The 14,319-nt window shown below is 47.3% G+C and overlaps 1 protein-coding gene across 4 annotated transcripts in view; it reads right to left on the reverse strand.

Moving 5' to 3' along the window:
* GOLGA3 (golgin A3) overlaps positions 1 to 14,319 on the reverse strand; it is a 54,546-nt gene that overhangs the window by 26,053 nt on the left and 14,174 nt on the right. For all 4 annotated transcript variants that reach the window (XR_015549839.1, XM_087423532.1, XM_087423531.1 and 1 more), the window contains 7 exons: positions 11,416 to 12,074; positions 10,835 to 10,946; positions 8,646 to 8,952; positions 6,087 to 6,289; positions 3,534 to 3,671; positions 1,728 to 1,889; positions 563 to 931 (listed from right to left, as the gene is read on the reverse strand). Coding sequence is in view for 3 of the 4 variants with exons in the window: in XM_087423532.1 (XP_087279658.1) it covers positions 563 to 931; positions 1,728 to 1,889; positions 3,534 to 3,671; positions 6,087 to 6,289; positions 8,646 to 8,952; positions 10,835 to 10,946; positions 11,416 to 12,074 (1,950 nt within the window). In the remaining variant the exon portion in view is untranslated. The remainder of the gene's footprint in view (positions 1 to 562; positions 932 to 1,727; positions 1,890 to 3,533; positions 3,672 to 6,086; positions 6,290 to 8,645; positions 8,953 to 10,834; positions 10,947 to 11,415; positions 12,075 to 14,319) is intronic.

The raw sequence follows: 14,319 nt of genomic DNA on the forward strand, positions 1-14,319 counted from the left end.
ACTTCCTCCACACCATGCAGCTTTCTTGTCCCGTCTGTATTCTCAAACGTTCACCTATGTCAAGTCATGTCACACTGTTAGCACAACAGCTCCCAAGTGTGGCATGCTAGGTCATGTCCACACACACCCAGACCCTCAGGCCGTCTCCCTGCCCTCACCCACTGACACACTACAGCTGACCTGCCAGCATGTCCAGTGGGTCACACCACAGTCAGGAACACAGGAAGGAAAAGCCAAAAGTTCCAGGAAGCTTTTCCCAAGTCTGAGCTCCATGTAATCCATATATAGAAACTGGTGTTTTCTAGTAGATTCCTTTCAAAGCCCCAAACATAACTCAGTTTCCCAGTTCCCGGCATTTACACACTTAGTGGCAAACACAGGACTGGAAGCATGCCACCAGCTGGTGTGGGCCCCTTCCCCAACCAAGCCCTGAGCCCTGCCCTGGAAGCCTTCTTCCAGGGCACTTATAAAACAAGGTGTTCAAACCAAGAACCAAACAATCAGCATCAGTTCTTACACGGATGATTTCAATTCACAACAAAATGACAGCAAATTTCATTACCTGGCTGGACTTGATGGCTAATTCTTGTCTCAATTGATCTAAAATTTCTGATGTTTCCTCGGTACCTTCCTCCAAGCGTTTTGCTCCTCTATCAAATTCCTCCCTGCTGCTCTTGGCCGCTTGCAAAGCCACCTCCAAGACAATCTTCTCGTTTTGTAGGAAGCGAATCGTGTCGTCCCTGGAGGCGGCCTCCCCTTGCAGCTCCTCCAGCCTGGCCTGCAGCTCATCATAGTGCACCTGCAGGTCACCCAGGGACTGCTCCCTGGTCTGCAGAGTCTCCTGCGTCGAGGTGAACTGCTTCAGCAGGTCCAGGTGCTCTTGCTGCAAGGCCTCAAGCTGCTGGTCTCGCTGATGCAAAACCAACTTCACCTGGGAAAAAAAGAACTAGATTCAATATAACTGCTCTTAAATTAAGAGTTTATACTTTTTCGCTGTTTAGGTTTTAAATAATTTGGATGGACCCTCTGGAGGCAGTCTTTTGTAAGTCAAGTTCTGGTGTGGAAGAATGCCAGCAGAAGCAAACCCCCAGCGGGTCTGCAATAGCAGCCGAGTCTGATGAGATGACATTACGATGAATCTGATGGAAAGACCAGCGGACAGCCACGAGAGGACCGCCACACAAGGACAGCCATGTGTGGCCCTAGGGCGTCTACACAAGGCCAGCCACACCAGGACAGCCACGTATGGAACCAGGGCAACCATGTGAGGACAGCCATGCGAGGACAGCCATGTGCGGCCCTAGGGCGTCTACACAAGGCCAGCCATACCAGGACAGCCATGTGTGGAACCAGGGCAACCACGTGAGGACAGCCACGCGAGGACAGCCATGTGCGGCACTGGGTGTCTACACGAGGCCAGCCACACCAGGACAGCCATGTGTGGAACCAGGGCAACCACGTGAGGACAGCCACGCGAGGACAGCCATGTGCGGCACGGGGGCGTCTACACAAGGCCAGCCACACCAGGACAGCCACGTATGGAACCAGGGCAACCATGTGAGGACAGCCACACGAGGACAGCCATGTGCGGCACGGGGGCGTCTACACAAGGCCAGCCACACCAGGACAGCCACGTATGGAACCAGGGCAACCACGTGAGGATAGCCACGCGAGGACAGCCATGTGCGGCCCTAGGGCGTCTACACGAGGCCACAGCAGATGCTTGCCTGCTCCAACTGCTGCTCCAGGGTAGCTGCTGAGGCCGCCATCTTCTGCAGCTGCTCCTTCTCGTCTTCAAACTCCTCCAGCCTCCTCTGCAGGTCCTCCTCCACCATCGTCTTTGCCTCTTGAATCTGCACAAAGGCAGCTTCCTGGTCCAACATGTCAGCCTGGGCACAGAAGACAGAGTGTCTTTTAAAACGCAGGATAACCTGACAGCTACAGCAGAGTGAGCAGGGAAACCCGCCACCCTGGTGAGAGGTGCTCGTCCACATCACCATCCTGTCCATGACTCGCAAACGGAGGGCCAATGGCCACAGGGGGGGGAAGTCTGGTGACTTCCCATTGCCCAAAAGACAGGCCACCCCCGCCTACTCCTCTGCCCATGGTTCCTTCTGCTGACCTTCAGGCCTGGCCGAAGGAAGAAGCAAGGAGACAACCCAGTTCTAAGAACTGGAATAAAGTCATGGATAAAATCTCCAGGGCTGCCTCTTACAGGAAGACAAGTTGTAGCGTGTCCCTACTTTTGGGGTGTGCTACATGAACACTCTCTTTCACAAGATTCTCTCCTAACAACACATTTAAAACCAGACACCCGGGCCGGCTCCGTGGCTTAGCGGTTGAGTGCGCGCGCTCTGATGCTGGCGGCCCGGGTTCGGATCCCGGGCGCACCCCGAGGCACCACTTCTCCGTCCAACGCGAGGCCGAGTCCCACGTACAGCAACTAGAAGGATGTGAACCTATGACATACAACTATCTACTGGGGCTTTGGGGGGAAAAAAATGAATAAATAAAATCTTTAAAAAAAAAAAAAAAAAACCAGACACCCGGAGCCCTGGGACAAATACGGCATGCCTTATGTTTTGACCACGTAACTAACACCCAACAGCTAGGGGTGTTTCTTAGGGAAAAAAATGTTAGTTTATAACTTATAAAAAAGTTTATAACTTAAAATTCTTTTAGTTCTTTGACATTGAGCCCTTGAAGTATATGTTTGACAACAGACGATTCTATTCCATCACCCACGTCATTCGTGAGGACAAAGGGGCGTGAAAGCAGGGAGGTGAGAGACCACACCAGTCACAGGACGCTGACTATCCAAATGACTGTGCAGGGCCAGTGACATGCTCTGCACAAGCTGCCATGATGTACACTGCTGAGACGTCGCATATCTTTTCTTCTTTACTTTTCCCAACAAGCCTACTAAGTAGGTCTTATTATCCTCATTTTATAAAACAGGGAACAAGGCTCCGAGAGGTTAGAAGTCATCCAGGGTCTCACAACTGAAAAAGAATAGGTCAAAGCTACTGCTTCCCACTATCGTGGAAATACTCTGTGGAGGCAGCAGAACATAATCATAACTACTTCAGACGTTGTTGGAGGATTAAATAGTAAGGTAGGTTGAATGCTCAGAGATAAGAAAATGCTTATTACCACTAGGCTCTAGAATGCTCTCAGACGTACAAGATACTAAACTCCTTCCTCCCACCGGCTCTCTGCCCAGCACTGCCCCAACTGCCTGGCCGAGCACTGTGAGCCAGGCCCATGGCAGCTCAGAGTAGAAGAGCCCCAATTACCACTGACAATTCAGAGAGAGAGATGCGCGTACAGCGAAGGTGAGGAATAGAATCCCCAAACCTTAAATCACTGCAGGTTGTTCAAAATAACATTTTAAAGACGTATGTACGTGTACGCATAATATTGTTTATGTATGTGTATTTGTAGTTTCTTAACCTTGACCAGTGTCAAAAAAAGGCCCAAACCCCCAAAAAACCATCAAGACGCCACAGCCTCAGAAGTAGCACAGCTCTCACCTCGATGCCCTGCAGCTGGACAGCAATGCGCTCCTTCTCCTTGATGGACCTGTGCTGGGTTTCCGTCAGCTGGTGGGACAGGGACACGTTCTCAAGTTTCAGATGCTCCAGGAGGCCTGCCTGGGTCATCTGTCCAACCTTCAAAGAGAAAGACCGCAGGGTAGAAAGTTGCTAGATTTCAAGCCCAAGTGCAGACTGGCTGTACCCTGAGGCCGCCAGGGTGAGGGTCTCTGCCCAGCAATAGCCCAGGGAGGGCTGCTCCCCAGGACCACCACACTGGGCCTCCCTGCCCACCCTCCTGTCAGCCACCTTGACACTCAGGCCATCTGGGTTGTGTGTGCCCAGGAGGGGCGGGCTGGCAGTCTACAAGTCAGTGGTCATTACCCCCGAGACTGAGCAGTTTGTGGCAAGACCTACACGGAAGTTCCCATTGAAGGTACATCTGTGAGCCCCAAGGTGAGGGGTCTCATCTGGAAAGCAGGGACAGCCAGGATGGAATCCACCCATAAAATGAACTGACTAACTATGACCAAACACATTTCGGGCCCTGCCCTGTCAGTGCCTGACTGTCCTGGACACTCGCCAGCTGACCCTGGCCATTCCCAAGAAGTGGCATTGGCAATGTAGCACAGGGTCTGACCCAAGCCATCATAAACAGTCAGGCCTCCTCTGACCAACCATCTCCTCGAGAAAAAGGAGTCTGAGTTTGCAGCACTCCAACACGCCGGCCCCCAGAGGAGGGGTCAGTAAAGAGAAGTCTGAGGGCACAGGGCTGTGTGACTGGACCTTCGAGCACATCCCTTCCAGATTCAACCTCAACACTCCTAGACTTAAAAGATGCCAGAAGTGACCAGAAGTTGTGCATTTCAGAGGCTAAATGGAAGGTGCCCAGAGCAAGGGTGACGCCATTTGCTGGGATCGTGTTTCAAGGCAACGAAAGAATAAAGACTACACTGCACTCTCCTCTCTCCTCAATGTTCCTGTGAACACTTCTATGTTACTGGGAAAAGATGGAGAAAATGTATTAAACACCCTAATCAGGGAATGCTGAACCTGAGTGCCAAAGGTCTTCGAAAACAGCAGTCACAGTGCTCAAACTGCCACTCCCTGGGACTCTTCCTCTCATGTTTGTCTTCCAAATTCCATTTCTGATTTATGTCAGACACATAAATCTGGCCTCTTTAAATATTTTATGCCTCATATCAATGCACTATCCCTTCAAAATTGCATTAACTTGTACAATGATTTATTTATTTATTTATTTTCTTTTTTTTTTTGTAAGGAAGATCAGCCCTGAGCTAACATGCATGCTAATCCTCCTCTTTTTGCTGAGGAAGACCGGCTCTGAGCTAACATCTATTGCCAATCCTCCCCCTTTTTTTTCCCCAAGGCCCCAGTAGACAGTTGTACGTCTAAGTTGCACATCCTTCTAGTTGCTGTATGTGGGACGCGGCCTCAGCATGGCCGGAGAAGCGGTGCGTTGGTGCACGCCCGGGATCCGAACCCGGGCCACCAGTAGCAGAGCGCGCGCACTTAACCGCTAAGCCACGGGGCCGGCCCCAAGGATTTATTTCTAAGTATGGTGTAAGTAGAACAAATACTTGTTTGTATGGTCCTTCATCTTAAAAAATATGTAATATAAGTTTAAGAACACTTCTGTTTTGTATATTTGTAGACTTTAGATTTAAAAAAAAGGAGCATTTGGCAGAGTTAGTACTTTACATCCTCTACTTGAGAAACAGTTTTAATCTACGATTTTATCTATACAAAGACAAAAAAAAGAAAGGAGAGAACAAAACCCACAGCTAAATTAAAAAAGACAACTGAGCTGACCAGGTCCCATCCAGCACCCTCAGATCAATCTAACGAGTCTGGAACCAAGTGCCTTTTAGCAACTTGCCTACTGTCCCGAGTGCCTCCAGAGCACACGGGGCCCAGAGGGAGAGGCCTCAAGACGAAGCACAGCACCCCAGCGTTACTCTGCGTACCTGGACTGATACATGCTCCCACCTCTGCAGAACCAGAGGTGACATGCCTGCGCCCCTAACAAAATGGAAAGAAAGAGTGTTCACGCTGGAAAGACCTGGTGACTAAGCAGCTGGAGAAAGGAGAAGCTCCAACCAGGAAGGTAACATGTGCCGTGCTCTGTGCACCTGAGAAACAGTGTCAGGGGAGGGCAGTCACCAGGGCAGGGGAGTCGGGTGTGAGAGTCCTGAGGCCCAGGCAGAAGTGGACTTGAGAGCCGGGTTCAAACGATGAAAGTAACCCTCCAGAAGGGATGAGATTCACTGGTCAGAGCTCAGCACACAGCAAGTTCCGGAGAGGAGGATTTTAGAACTGAAAATGCTCAAGCAGAAGCTGTGAGACTCCCTGTGTCAGAAGGTTATGGAAGGCAGTTACTGTACAGGATGGCTAGATAAGTGGTTAGCAGATTTTTTAAAAATGTATCTGTGATATCTAAAAATAGAAGTCTTTTTAATTTAGTAAAAAAGCAATTGTTCCACACGAGACATGAGATGTGACCTGCCAGGCCATGTCAGGGGCTGTACGTACCTGGATGTGGGCCATCTCACCCTGCAGTCTGACCCGGGCCTCCTGGGCCAGGGCAAGCTGCTGCTGGTACCACTGCCGGACATTCTGCAGGGATGAGATTTCCGCCTGGGACGCCTTCAGCTTGCTGGTCAGTGTTGTGCGCTCCAGCTGCACTTGTTGTAGCTGGCTCTGCAAGGCTGTCATCTGTTGTCGCAGGTCATGCACTAAAAGCAAGCAAGCACAGCAGCTCACACCACCTGCTACAAACAGGAGAGCCTGCAGCTCCGCACATTCAAACCAAAGTCAGTCTCTGCAGAGAGTGAGAAACCCAGCTGGTTCTCACTAGTCACAGTCATGCTGTTCCATAAAGGTGTGTGAACACTGCAATAGAGGACATGGAACCACAGCCCCTGGGGGGAACACAGGGTTAGGTTCTGGTTGACTCACCAGGACAGCCTCTTTGTTTCACGTGTTTCTGTTTAAAGACACCTCACTCTATACTGTGGATTCATTAACACTGAACTCCCAGACAACGGCACCATATGTCATACCTGAACGAAGCTCATCTAACACACATGTTCTCTCCATAAAATACATCACAGCCTTCTTGCACTTAGGAACACCAGACAGTGTTAGGGGTTCACTCTAAACAGCAAAACCACCCCAAAAAAGCACAAAAATGCAAAAAACGTGGCAGTAAACAGACCATCAGAGGGCGCTTGTCTGCGGTAGGAGAGCTAAAATGAGAAGCCTGAGTGTCACCTCGTTCACCTCAGCTAGGAGCAAGCATATCGGGCGACTCCCATCTTCACTAGCCTGCACCTGTCTGCAATGACTGTGCAAGTGCTGATTTTTGGGTTACAGATAAACTTAAGCGAGTAGGTGAATTCACAGATAGAGACCCTGTGAATACTGAGGATCGACTGTGTGTCTACAAAGTTGCCACGGGTGCCATGGCTCTAGTCCCTAAATGGCCTGATGACGTCTGTGAACCATCAACAGACTCAGGAACGGTGTTGTGTTGCCAATTCCACACTAAAACCTGCTAGTTTGCTGATATGGTCAACTCTTTACACTGATGAGGGCAGCGCAGGAGGAGGGAGGAGACAGGAGGTCAAAGACAACCCAAATCACAGTACAAACAAAACCAGTCAAATATTTTAAAATTAAAATTACCCCCAATATCAAAGAAAACATTTACCATTTTAAAGACAGTTTCCAAAAAAAACCCCAAAAAACAAAAAACCGAACATGATACTTTAAGAGGATCCTCAACCCCTTATCTGAAATTCTTGGGGCCAGATGTGTTTCAGAGTTCAGAGTAGTGAGATTTTAGAAAGGCAACAGAAGCCACCACTCCACACCCCAAATCCAACATAGGGCAGAACACATCTGCAGCTCAGTGTGTGGACGTTTGCACTGCGCTGTGAAATCAGACTACGGCCTATGTGAGCGTAGGTCAGATGAACTCTGGTCAGGTCAAGCCTTGCAACTAGAGTTACAAAATGATTTTGGTGTTCACTTTTTGGGTTTTATAATTTTCTTAAGGGACTGGGCATCATAAAATGCTCAGAGTAAAAACCGTTTATTTTGTTTCTCAGCTGGCACTTTCTTTTTTCTAGTATCAGGATAAAGCCTTTGTGACAGCAGTTTGTCACTTTTTCTTTTATGTCATCAGATCTGAAACCAAGTCTCACAAGCCTCATGGCCAAGACACCATGCTGGCAGATGTGATCCTTCACAGCAGCCCCACTAGCCACTCTCGTCGCTCAGACGGCCCAGAGCTCTGCCAGAAGAACATCTATCCAGCCTGCCCTGGAGGATCTGGGATCTGGGCCCACTGTTCCTCCTCCGGGGCTCTGATCTTCAGTTTCCCCATCCCTACTTCCCGTCCTTCCTCCTCCAGTCAGCCAATCTGAGATGTTGTGAGCAGGCAGTCTTCTCGGCACCTAGCTGGGCATGAAGCATTGACTCTGGGGATGGCGTATGCACCCCCAGGATGAGGAGACGGCACGAGGAGAGGGCCACACAGGTTCTCCGTGCATGGCCTGCCACCAAGGTCCCCTTGACTCCATTATTCCATTTGTCTATCATTCCATAGGTGATTCCCACAGGGATCCAGCTAGACCAAAAAGCTGAACTCGGGGTAGGAAAAATAAAGGTTTACACAATCTAAATGTTGCTTTTAAATCTTTTAAAAAGAATCTGCAATTCTGTGGAATAAGCAAGTGGCTCTAGCCCCCCAACAACAATGGACTTTGAAGGCAGAATGAGTGGGAATGACCTACTGACTATTAAGGTCCCAAGTCCATTTCTAAGACCTAAGCTGTTCCCCTTGATGCACGTGCAGCAATGTACAGGAGTCCATGAGCTCAACCAAAAACAACACCTACTTCAGAAAACTCAACACCTCACGTATAAATGAGAAGGGAACACAACAACCCTACAACCCCCAGCACATCAATATGACAAAGGTCAATCCCCAGAGCAGATGAGAAGAACTCCACCACCAGGCCCCAACCCCCTGGGCACCTCCACAGGACAAAAGAACAGAAACGCAGACCACCGGGAGCCACTCACCTGTGTTGTCCTTACTGAGGATGCTTCTCTGCATCTCTTCTACTTTGGCCATGAGTCTTTGGTACTGCTCCTCTGCCACCTGCAGATCGCTGTTGGAGGACGCCAGGCTGGCATTCTTGGCTTCCAGCATGTTCTGCAGGTCAGTCATTGCTCGCTCTAGGTCCCAGCAAGACTGCTTCAAGGTGTCCACCTCTGAACTGAGCAAGTCCTGCTTCTGCTGGCTGCTATGGCTGTGCTCCACCTGCGCCTGGAGCCTTGTGTTCAGGGCAGCCAGTTGAGCCTGCAGCTCTGCCTTTTCTTTAAGTGCCTGAAAGATCCCCAAACAGCCACACTGACTTTCAGAAAAATAAGTCACTTCCACCCTGCCTATTAAGAGGGCTGCCAAAACAAAACAGGGAGACAAAGAAAGGTATCCGACAGGTGAACTTTACAGAAAAGTACCATGTTTTCCAGACTGCTCAGTCACTCTTACACATTGGTTATCCCAAAAGAAGGCAGATTCTCCAAACGAGCCCAAGAGGCAGGAGGAGCCTGCTTGTTTTCTGCAAGGCTGCACCTGAGCAGGGCAGCATTCGGGGAGAGCTGTGCAAGCACCCATTCACCAGCAAGAATGTCGGAAAACCTAGTTGTTAAAAAAACAACAAAGCACACCAGCATGCACACAAACACACACACACACAAAGCAAGAACACCCGAGTGGTGAGGAACCCCTCAAAGATAGAGAGCAGTCAGTCATATCTAGGAAACAGAACTGGCAGAACATATCTGCAGGAAAGGTGGCTGTTACCCCAGAGGAGCTCTGAGGCTCCACGAGGGCCGCTGGGCACAGAGCAGCCGGAGGCACTGTCCAGTGCTAGGTGGCAGGACCACAGAGACCACTCTCCACAGGATAAAGCCACAGTGAAAGGAAAGATGGGGCCTCGAGAAGCCCCAGGGGCAGCAGAGAACGTCCAGAAGAAGAGGAGCAAAGGGCACATGCCCACCCACTAGTCAGCATCTCCTTCCCATCCTACAGTCAGTCTCTCAGGGGTTTGCATGGGAGTTCCAAAATGCAAAGATGAGCAGACAGTGGCACATCTGTACGCTTTAGGAGAAAACCAACATCATGAGAAAAGACAACAAATTCAACAAACAGAAGAACAAATGCCCAAAGAAACCGAGTTAACTGAGCAAATGTAATGAGATTTCACAGTAAGCATAACTAGTATCTTCTACAGAGACGCCAGCAAGTGTCATACCCGTAACACCCACCAAGATCTTGGTTTGGACACAAGTGAAGAGCAGATCAGTATCCCAGGAGTGTAAGAAGGTAAAGTCAGGTAAAAGCTAAGGTTCTTGGATCGCTCATGGAGGGAACGTGCACATCAAGTGGAAAGGCATTGGATGAGGTGACCTTCTAAAGTGGGATGGAAAGTGACAACTGAGTACAACCAAATTAACCTCGAAATCTCAGCCATCACCTCTTCAGTCGACAGTTTTATGTACACAAAGTGGTCTGTCTGTGTCCCAGGACTGAGTTGTACAAAAAAGCCACATCAAACATGAGAACAGCATTTAGCAGAGTGAGCTATTCTCCACGTCAACAGCTTCCTGTCACCCCCCGCCCCACCAACTGGAGTGCACGCTCCTGAAAGAAACACTCTCTTGCTGCGACGTCACACCGCTCTGTGCCTGTGTGCATGTCTCCGAGTCTCCACGCTAAATGTATACAGTCGAATTCAACTGAACTGACTGACTCTGTTGACAGGAAAGCTGAAAATTCAGGGCTCGAAAATGATTTTTCAGGCATGTGCTAACCAGATAAAGCAAAATTCCCATCAGAAAAAGCAAAGCCCGCAGCAAAAAGTATTAAAGGGGCAAAGATGACAACTTTACCATGCCAGAAAAAGGTGAAATCTGCTAAAAGAATTTAACTATTATGGATTGTTAGGTATCTAACAACAGAGCTAGGAAATATTCCAGGCAGATCCTGATGGTGATTCAAGGAGAAACTGAGCCATGCACAGTCAGAGCAGGAAACGAACAAACCTCTTTCTGAGGCAGAAAAACCAAGTAGAAAAATGTGAAGATACAGAAGACTTGGCTGATGGTGACAATGATGATGATAAAGCTTATTCTTAAAGACGTATAAAACTTTGCACCCCGTGAACATGAATCACACATTAACACATCCATCAAACATCCATTACCTGACTAGCCTCCAATGATAAAGCTTCCAGCTGCCCTTCAAGTCTCATTTTTTCTTTAAGAACCTGCAACATTTCATCATGAGTTTCAGCAACAGAGCTTTCCACAGACACGCTGGAGGATAAAGGCACAAAGGATGAGGCAGTGGGAATATGAAGGATCACTATTATCCCGCTTTTATACTTTCCCATATTCTCCAAATTCCACACGCTCCTGCTACTCTCCCCTAAATTTTTAAAAATAAGTAAAAAGATTTAAGTAGAGAACTAAAGCTCTTACAAATGCTACTAATCAACACCCCGACCCAGTTGGGCATTTTCAGCCCCCATGTGGCTAGGAACATCCTTATTGAAATGGGAGCCCAGGTTAACTATCTGTGCAGTTTGAGAGACAGCTCTAGACAAACACTGGAAGATAGCATATCTTCATACTGCAGACGATTACTGATGAGATCCAATTCCATTTCTTACAAAGCAACAGAGTTGTGTAGAAATAAAGCGCTAAAGACTAAGGATGGAATTAAGAGAGAAAATCGGTGTATCACTGGCTTCAGTGCAGAGCAGGGTCTGCAGACATCACCCACCTGCTGCCGATGCTGTCTGTCCGGCTCCGCATCTCCCCGTTGACCTCCTGCCCCCGGTCTTGGTGTTCAGCTGCTGCGGCCTGCAGCACATCCGTGATGGAGGGAAACTGGCCCAGGGCACCGGTGGCAATCTCCTGGCCGTTGACCATGTAGGAGGCTTCACGTGTGCCCACGGTGTTCGCCAGAAGGCCAAGTGTCCCGCGGGTGGAGACGCTGCTGTAGGAGGAACTGTCACTCTCATTCCCATCGGCCTCAGATGCATTGTCCCCCGTCAGGGATGAGTTCTCCAGGCGGTCCTCAGCCTCAGGACACAGGCTGATCTCAGACACCACCGATGTCGTGCTGCTTCGGCTCTGCTTCAGGGAACCCCCGGCAGAGTCTGCAGCCGGAACATTTCCACCAGAATTCCCGGCATCTGAGTCTTCAGTTCTGTAATCAGCCAGAGACCGAATTTTGCCTGATTTTGAACTTTTTTTCTCCTTAGGATGTGCCAGGAGCCCTAAGCTGCCCACCTTTGGCCCCCGAGGGACACTGGTGCGCAGGAAGGAATATTCTTTCGTCATAGCCACAGCACTGGCCCTTGGTAAGGTTTCTGGGTTCAACATGAGTTCAGGATCAAGTGTGCTAAAAAGTCTCATTTTAGTTGCAGGTTGACTGGACTGAGAAGGAACAAAAGTACAAAAACTGTGTTTAAAATTGACAAGCAGCATTCAAAAACCGCCATCCAGAAAAGCTGCACCAATTATCTTCCCTCCTCACATAAACAGAGCACCCTCCGCCACATCCCTCACCACCCCACTCCACCCAGGGCTGCCACCCTCTGCAGTCTCACTGCCTCCAGCTCATGGCCCAGTGACGGGCCCACACATGCCTTTAATGGCAGTGACTTGATAACATTGTAAAACATCAATCAGAGCACGTCCTTCCCCACCATACCGCCTTTACAAACTTTTCCTGGCTATTCTCCCATGTTTATTCTTTTAGATAAACTTGACAATTTTCTTCAAGTTAAAAAAAAAAGTCCTTTTGAATTAGAACTACCTTAAATTTATAATTACTCAGGGGACAATGAGCTGTTTTCCTCCATTTATTCATATTTGCTTGCATGTCCCTCAACAAAGGAAGTCACGTAGTGTTCATTTAGATTCTAAACCATTTTTATTGCCATTTTAATTCTTAGATATTTTATCATTTTGTTATTATACTATTGACAACTATTGATTTTTCATATTCATATCTTTAAACTGATCATTTTCTGAACCCTATTTTAATAATTCTATAATATTTTCATAAATTTATAATAGTAATTTTTTTTCAGTTGATTCTCTAGAGTTTTCCAAGACATTTCCAACACATGCAAACAACAATAATATTCTCTTTTTCAATATTTATGTCTCTTACTTCTTCTATTATCATGTTAGCTAGAACTTCCCAAATGGCCTTAAATGAGGTTGGGGATGAAGGAAGACACTGCTCCTTGTTTCTATCTCAACATGACTCTCTCTCACCTAGAAATATTCAATCTTATGTTATTCTACAAAGTCAGTGCAATCCCAGCAGGGCAGAAGGACAAGGGGAAGGATGAAAAACATCTCAAAATGATACAGGGATGCAACTGGAAGAATAAATAAGCAAGAATACAGGCGTATCTCGGAGATATTGCAAGTTCAGTTGCAGACCACCACAGTAAAGCTAATACTGCAATAAAGCAAGTCACACGAAGTTTTTGGTTTTCCAGCTCATATAAAAGTTATGTTTACACTATACTATAGTCTATTAAGTGTGCAATAGCATTGTGTCTAAAAAAACAATGCACATACCTTAATTAAAAAATACGTCATTGCTAAAAAATGCCAACCATCATCTGAGCCTTCAGCAAGTTGTAATCTTTTTGCTGGTGGAGGGTCTTGTAAAAAACGCAATAAAGCGAGGTATGCCTGTAGCTAGAAGAGCAAGTGTCTGGGCCTGCAGGTAGACTGGACCACCCAGCGTTATCATGACTATAGAGCTACAATTAGACCCACCAAGAGCTAGGAAAGCAGCAGACAGGCTGATGACGTAGAACGCAGCCCAGAAACCAGCCCAAGTATAGGCGGGATTTGTAGATATTCGAGAAGGACCCCAATAAGGCAGCACTGCAACCAGCGGGGAAAAGACAGACTACGGAACAAGCGATTTTCCATAACCGACCAGCTATCCACAAAAAGGCTAATTCCCACCTCTCGCCTTCATCCAAAACATTTCAAATGGATTAGATTTAAACAGCAAAAAAACCCCCAACTTTGGAATACATTTTATACTATCTTATACTTTTAGTATAAGAAGAAAACATTGGTGAATTTATTTACAGTCTTCAAATGAGGAGATCCTTTTGAAACATGACATAAACCCCAAAAGAAGTAACAGCAAAGGCTGAAAAATTTGTAAATATTTAAAACTGATGTGCAGCAAAAAAATATACCAGAAAAGAAGTGAAAACACACGACAAACTGGGAAAAAATTATCTGCAATATTTACTAAAAAGGCATGATTTCCTTGTATGTAGCACCTACATAGCAAAAAGACAACCAACAGAAAAATGGACAAAGACACACAGCCAGCGAATACATGAAAAGATGCTCACTGTTAGGAGATAACGGTTATTTTCACCTAGCAGAGGACAAAAATTCAATTTTTGTTATTTCTAAAGCTGCCAAGGATGAGAAAGCTGGCATTCTTATACGCTGCTAACCGGAGTGTAAATTGGTCCAGCCTATTCAGAGGGCAATAAATATCAAATAACAAATACATAAAACCTTTTACCTAATAACTTGACATTTAAAAATTTACCCACAAAAGTATACCAAGACACAAAACATTCACTGAAACACTGTTTACAATTTCAAAAAATCAGAAACGACCTAA

The sequence above is a fragment of the Ceratotherium simum genome, chromosome 35, assembly GCF_057802395.1.
Source record: "Ceratotherium simum simum isolate JZ-2026a chromosome 35, ASM5780239v1, whole genome shotgun sequence".
Lineage (NCBI taxonomy): Eukaryota > Metazoa > Chordata > Mammalia > Perissodactyla > Rhinocerotidae > Ceratotherium > Ceratotherium simum.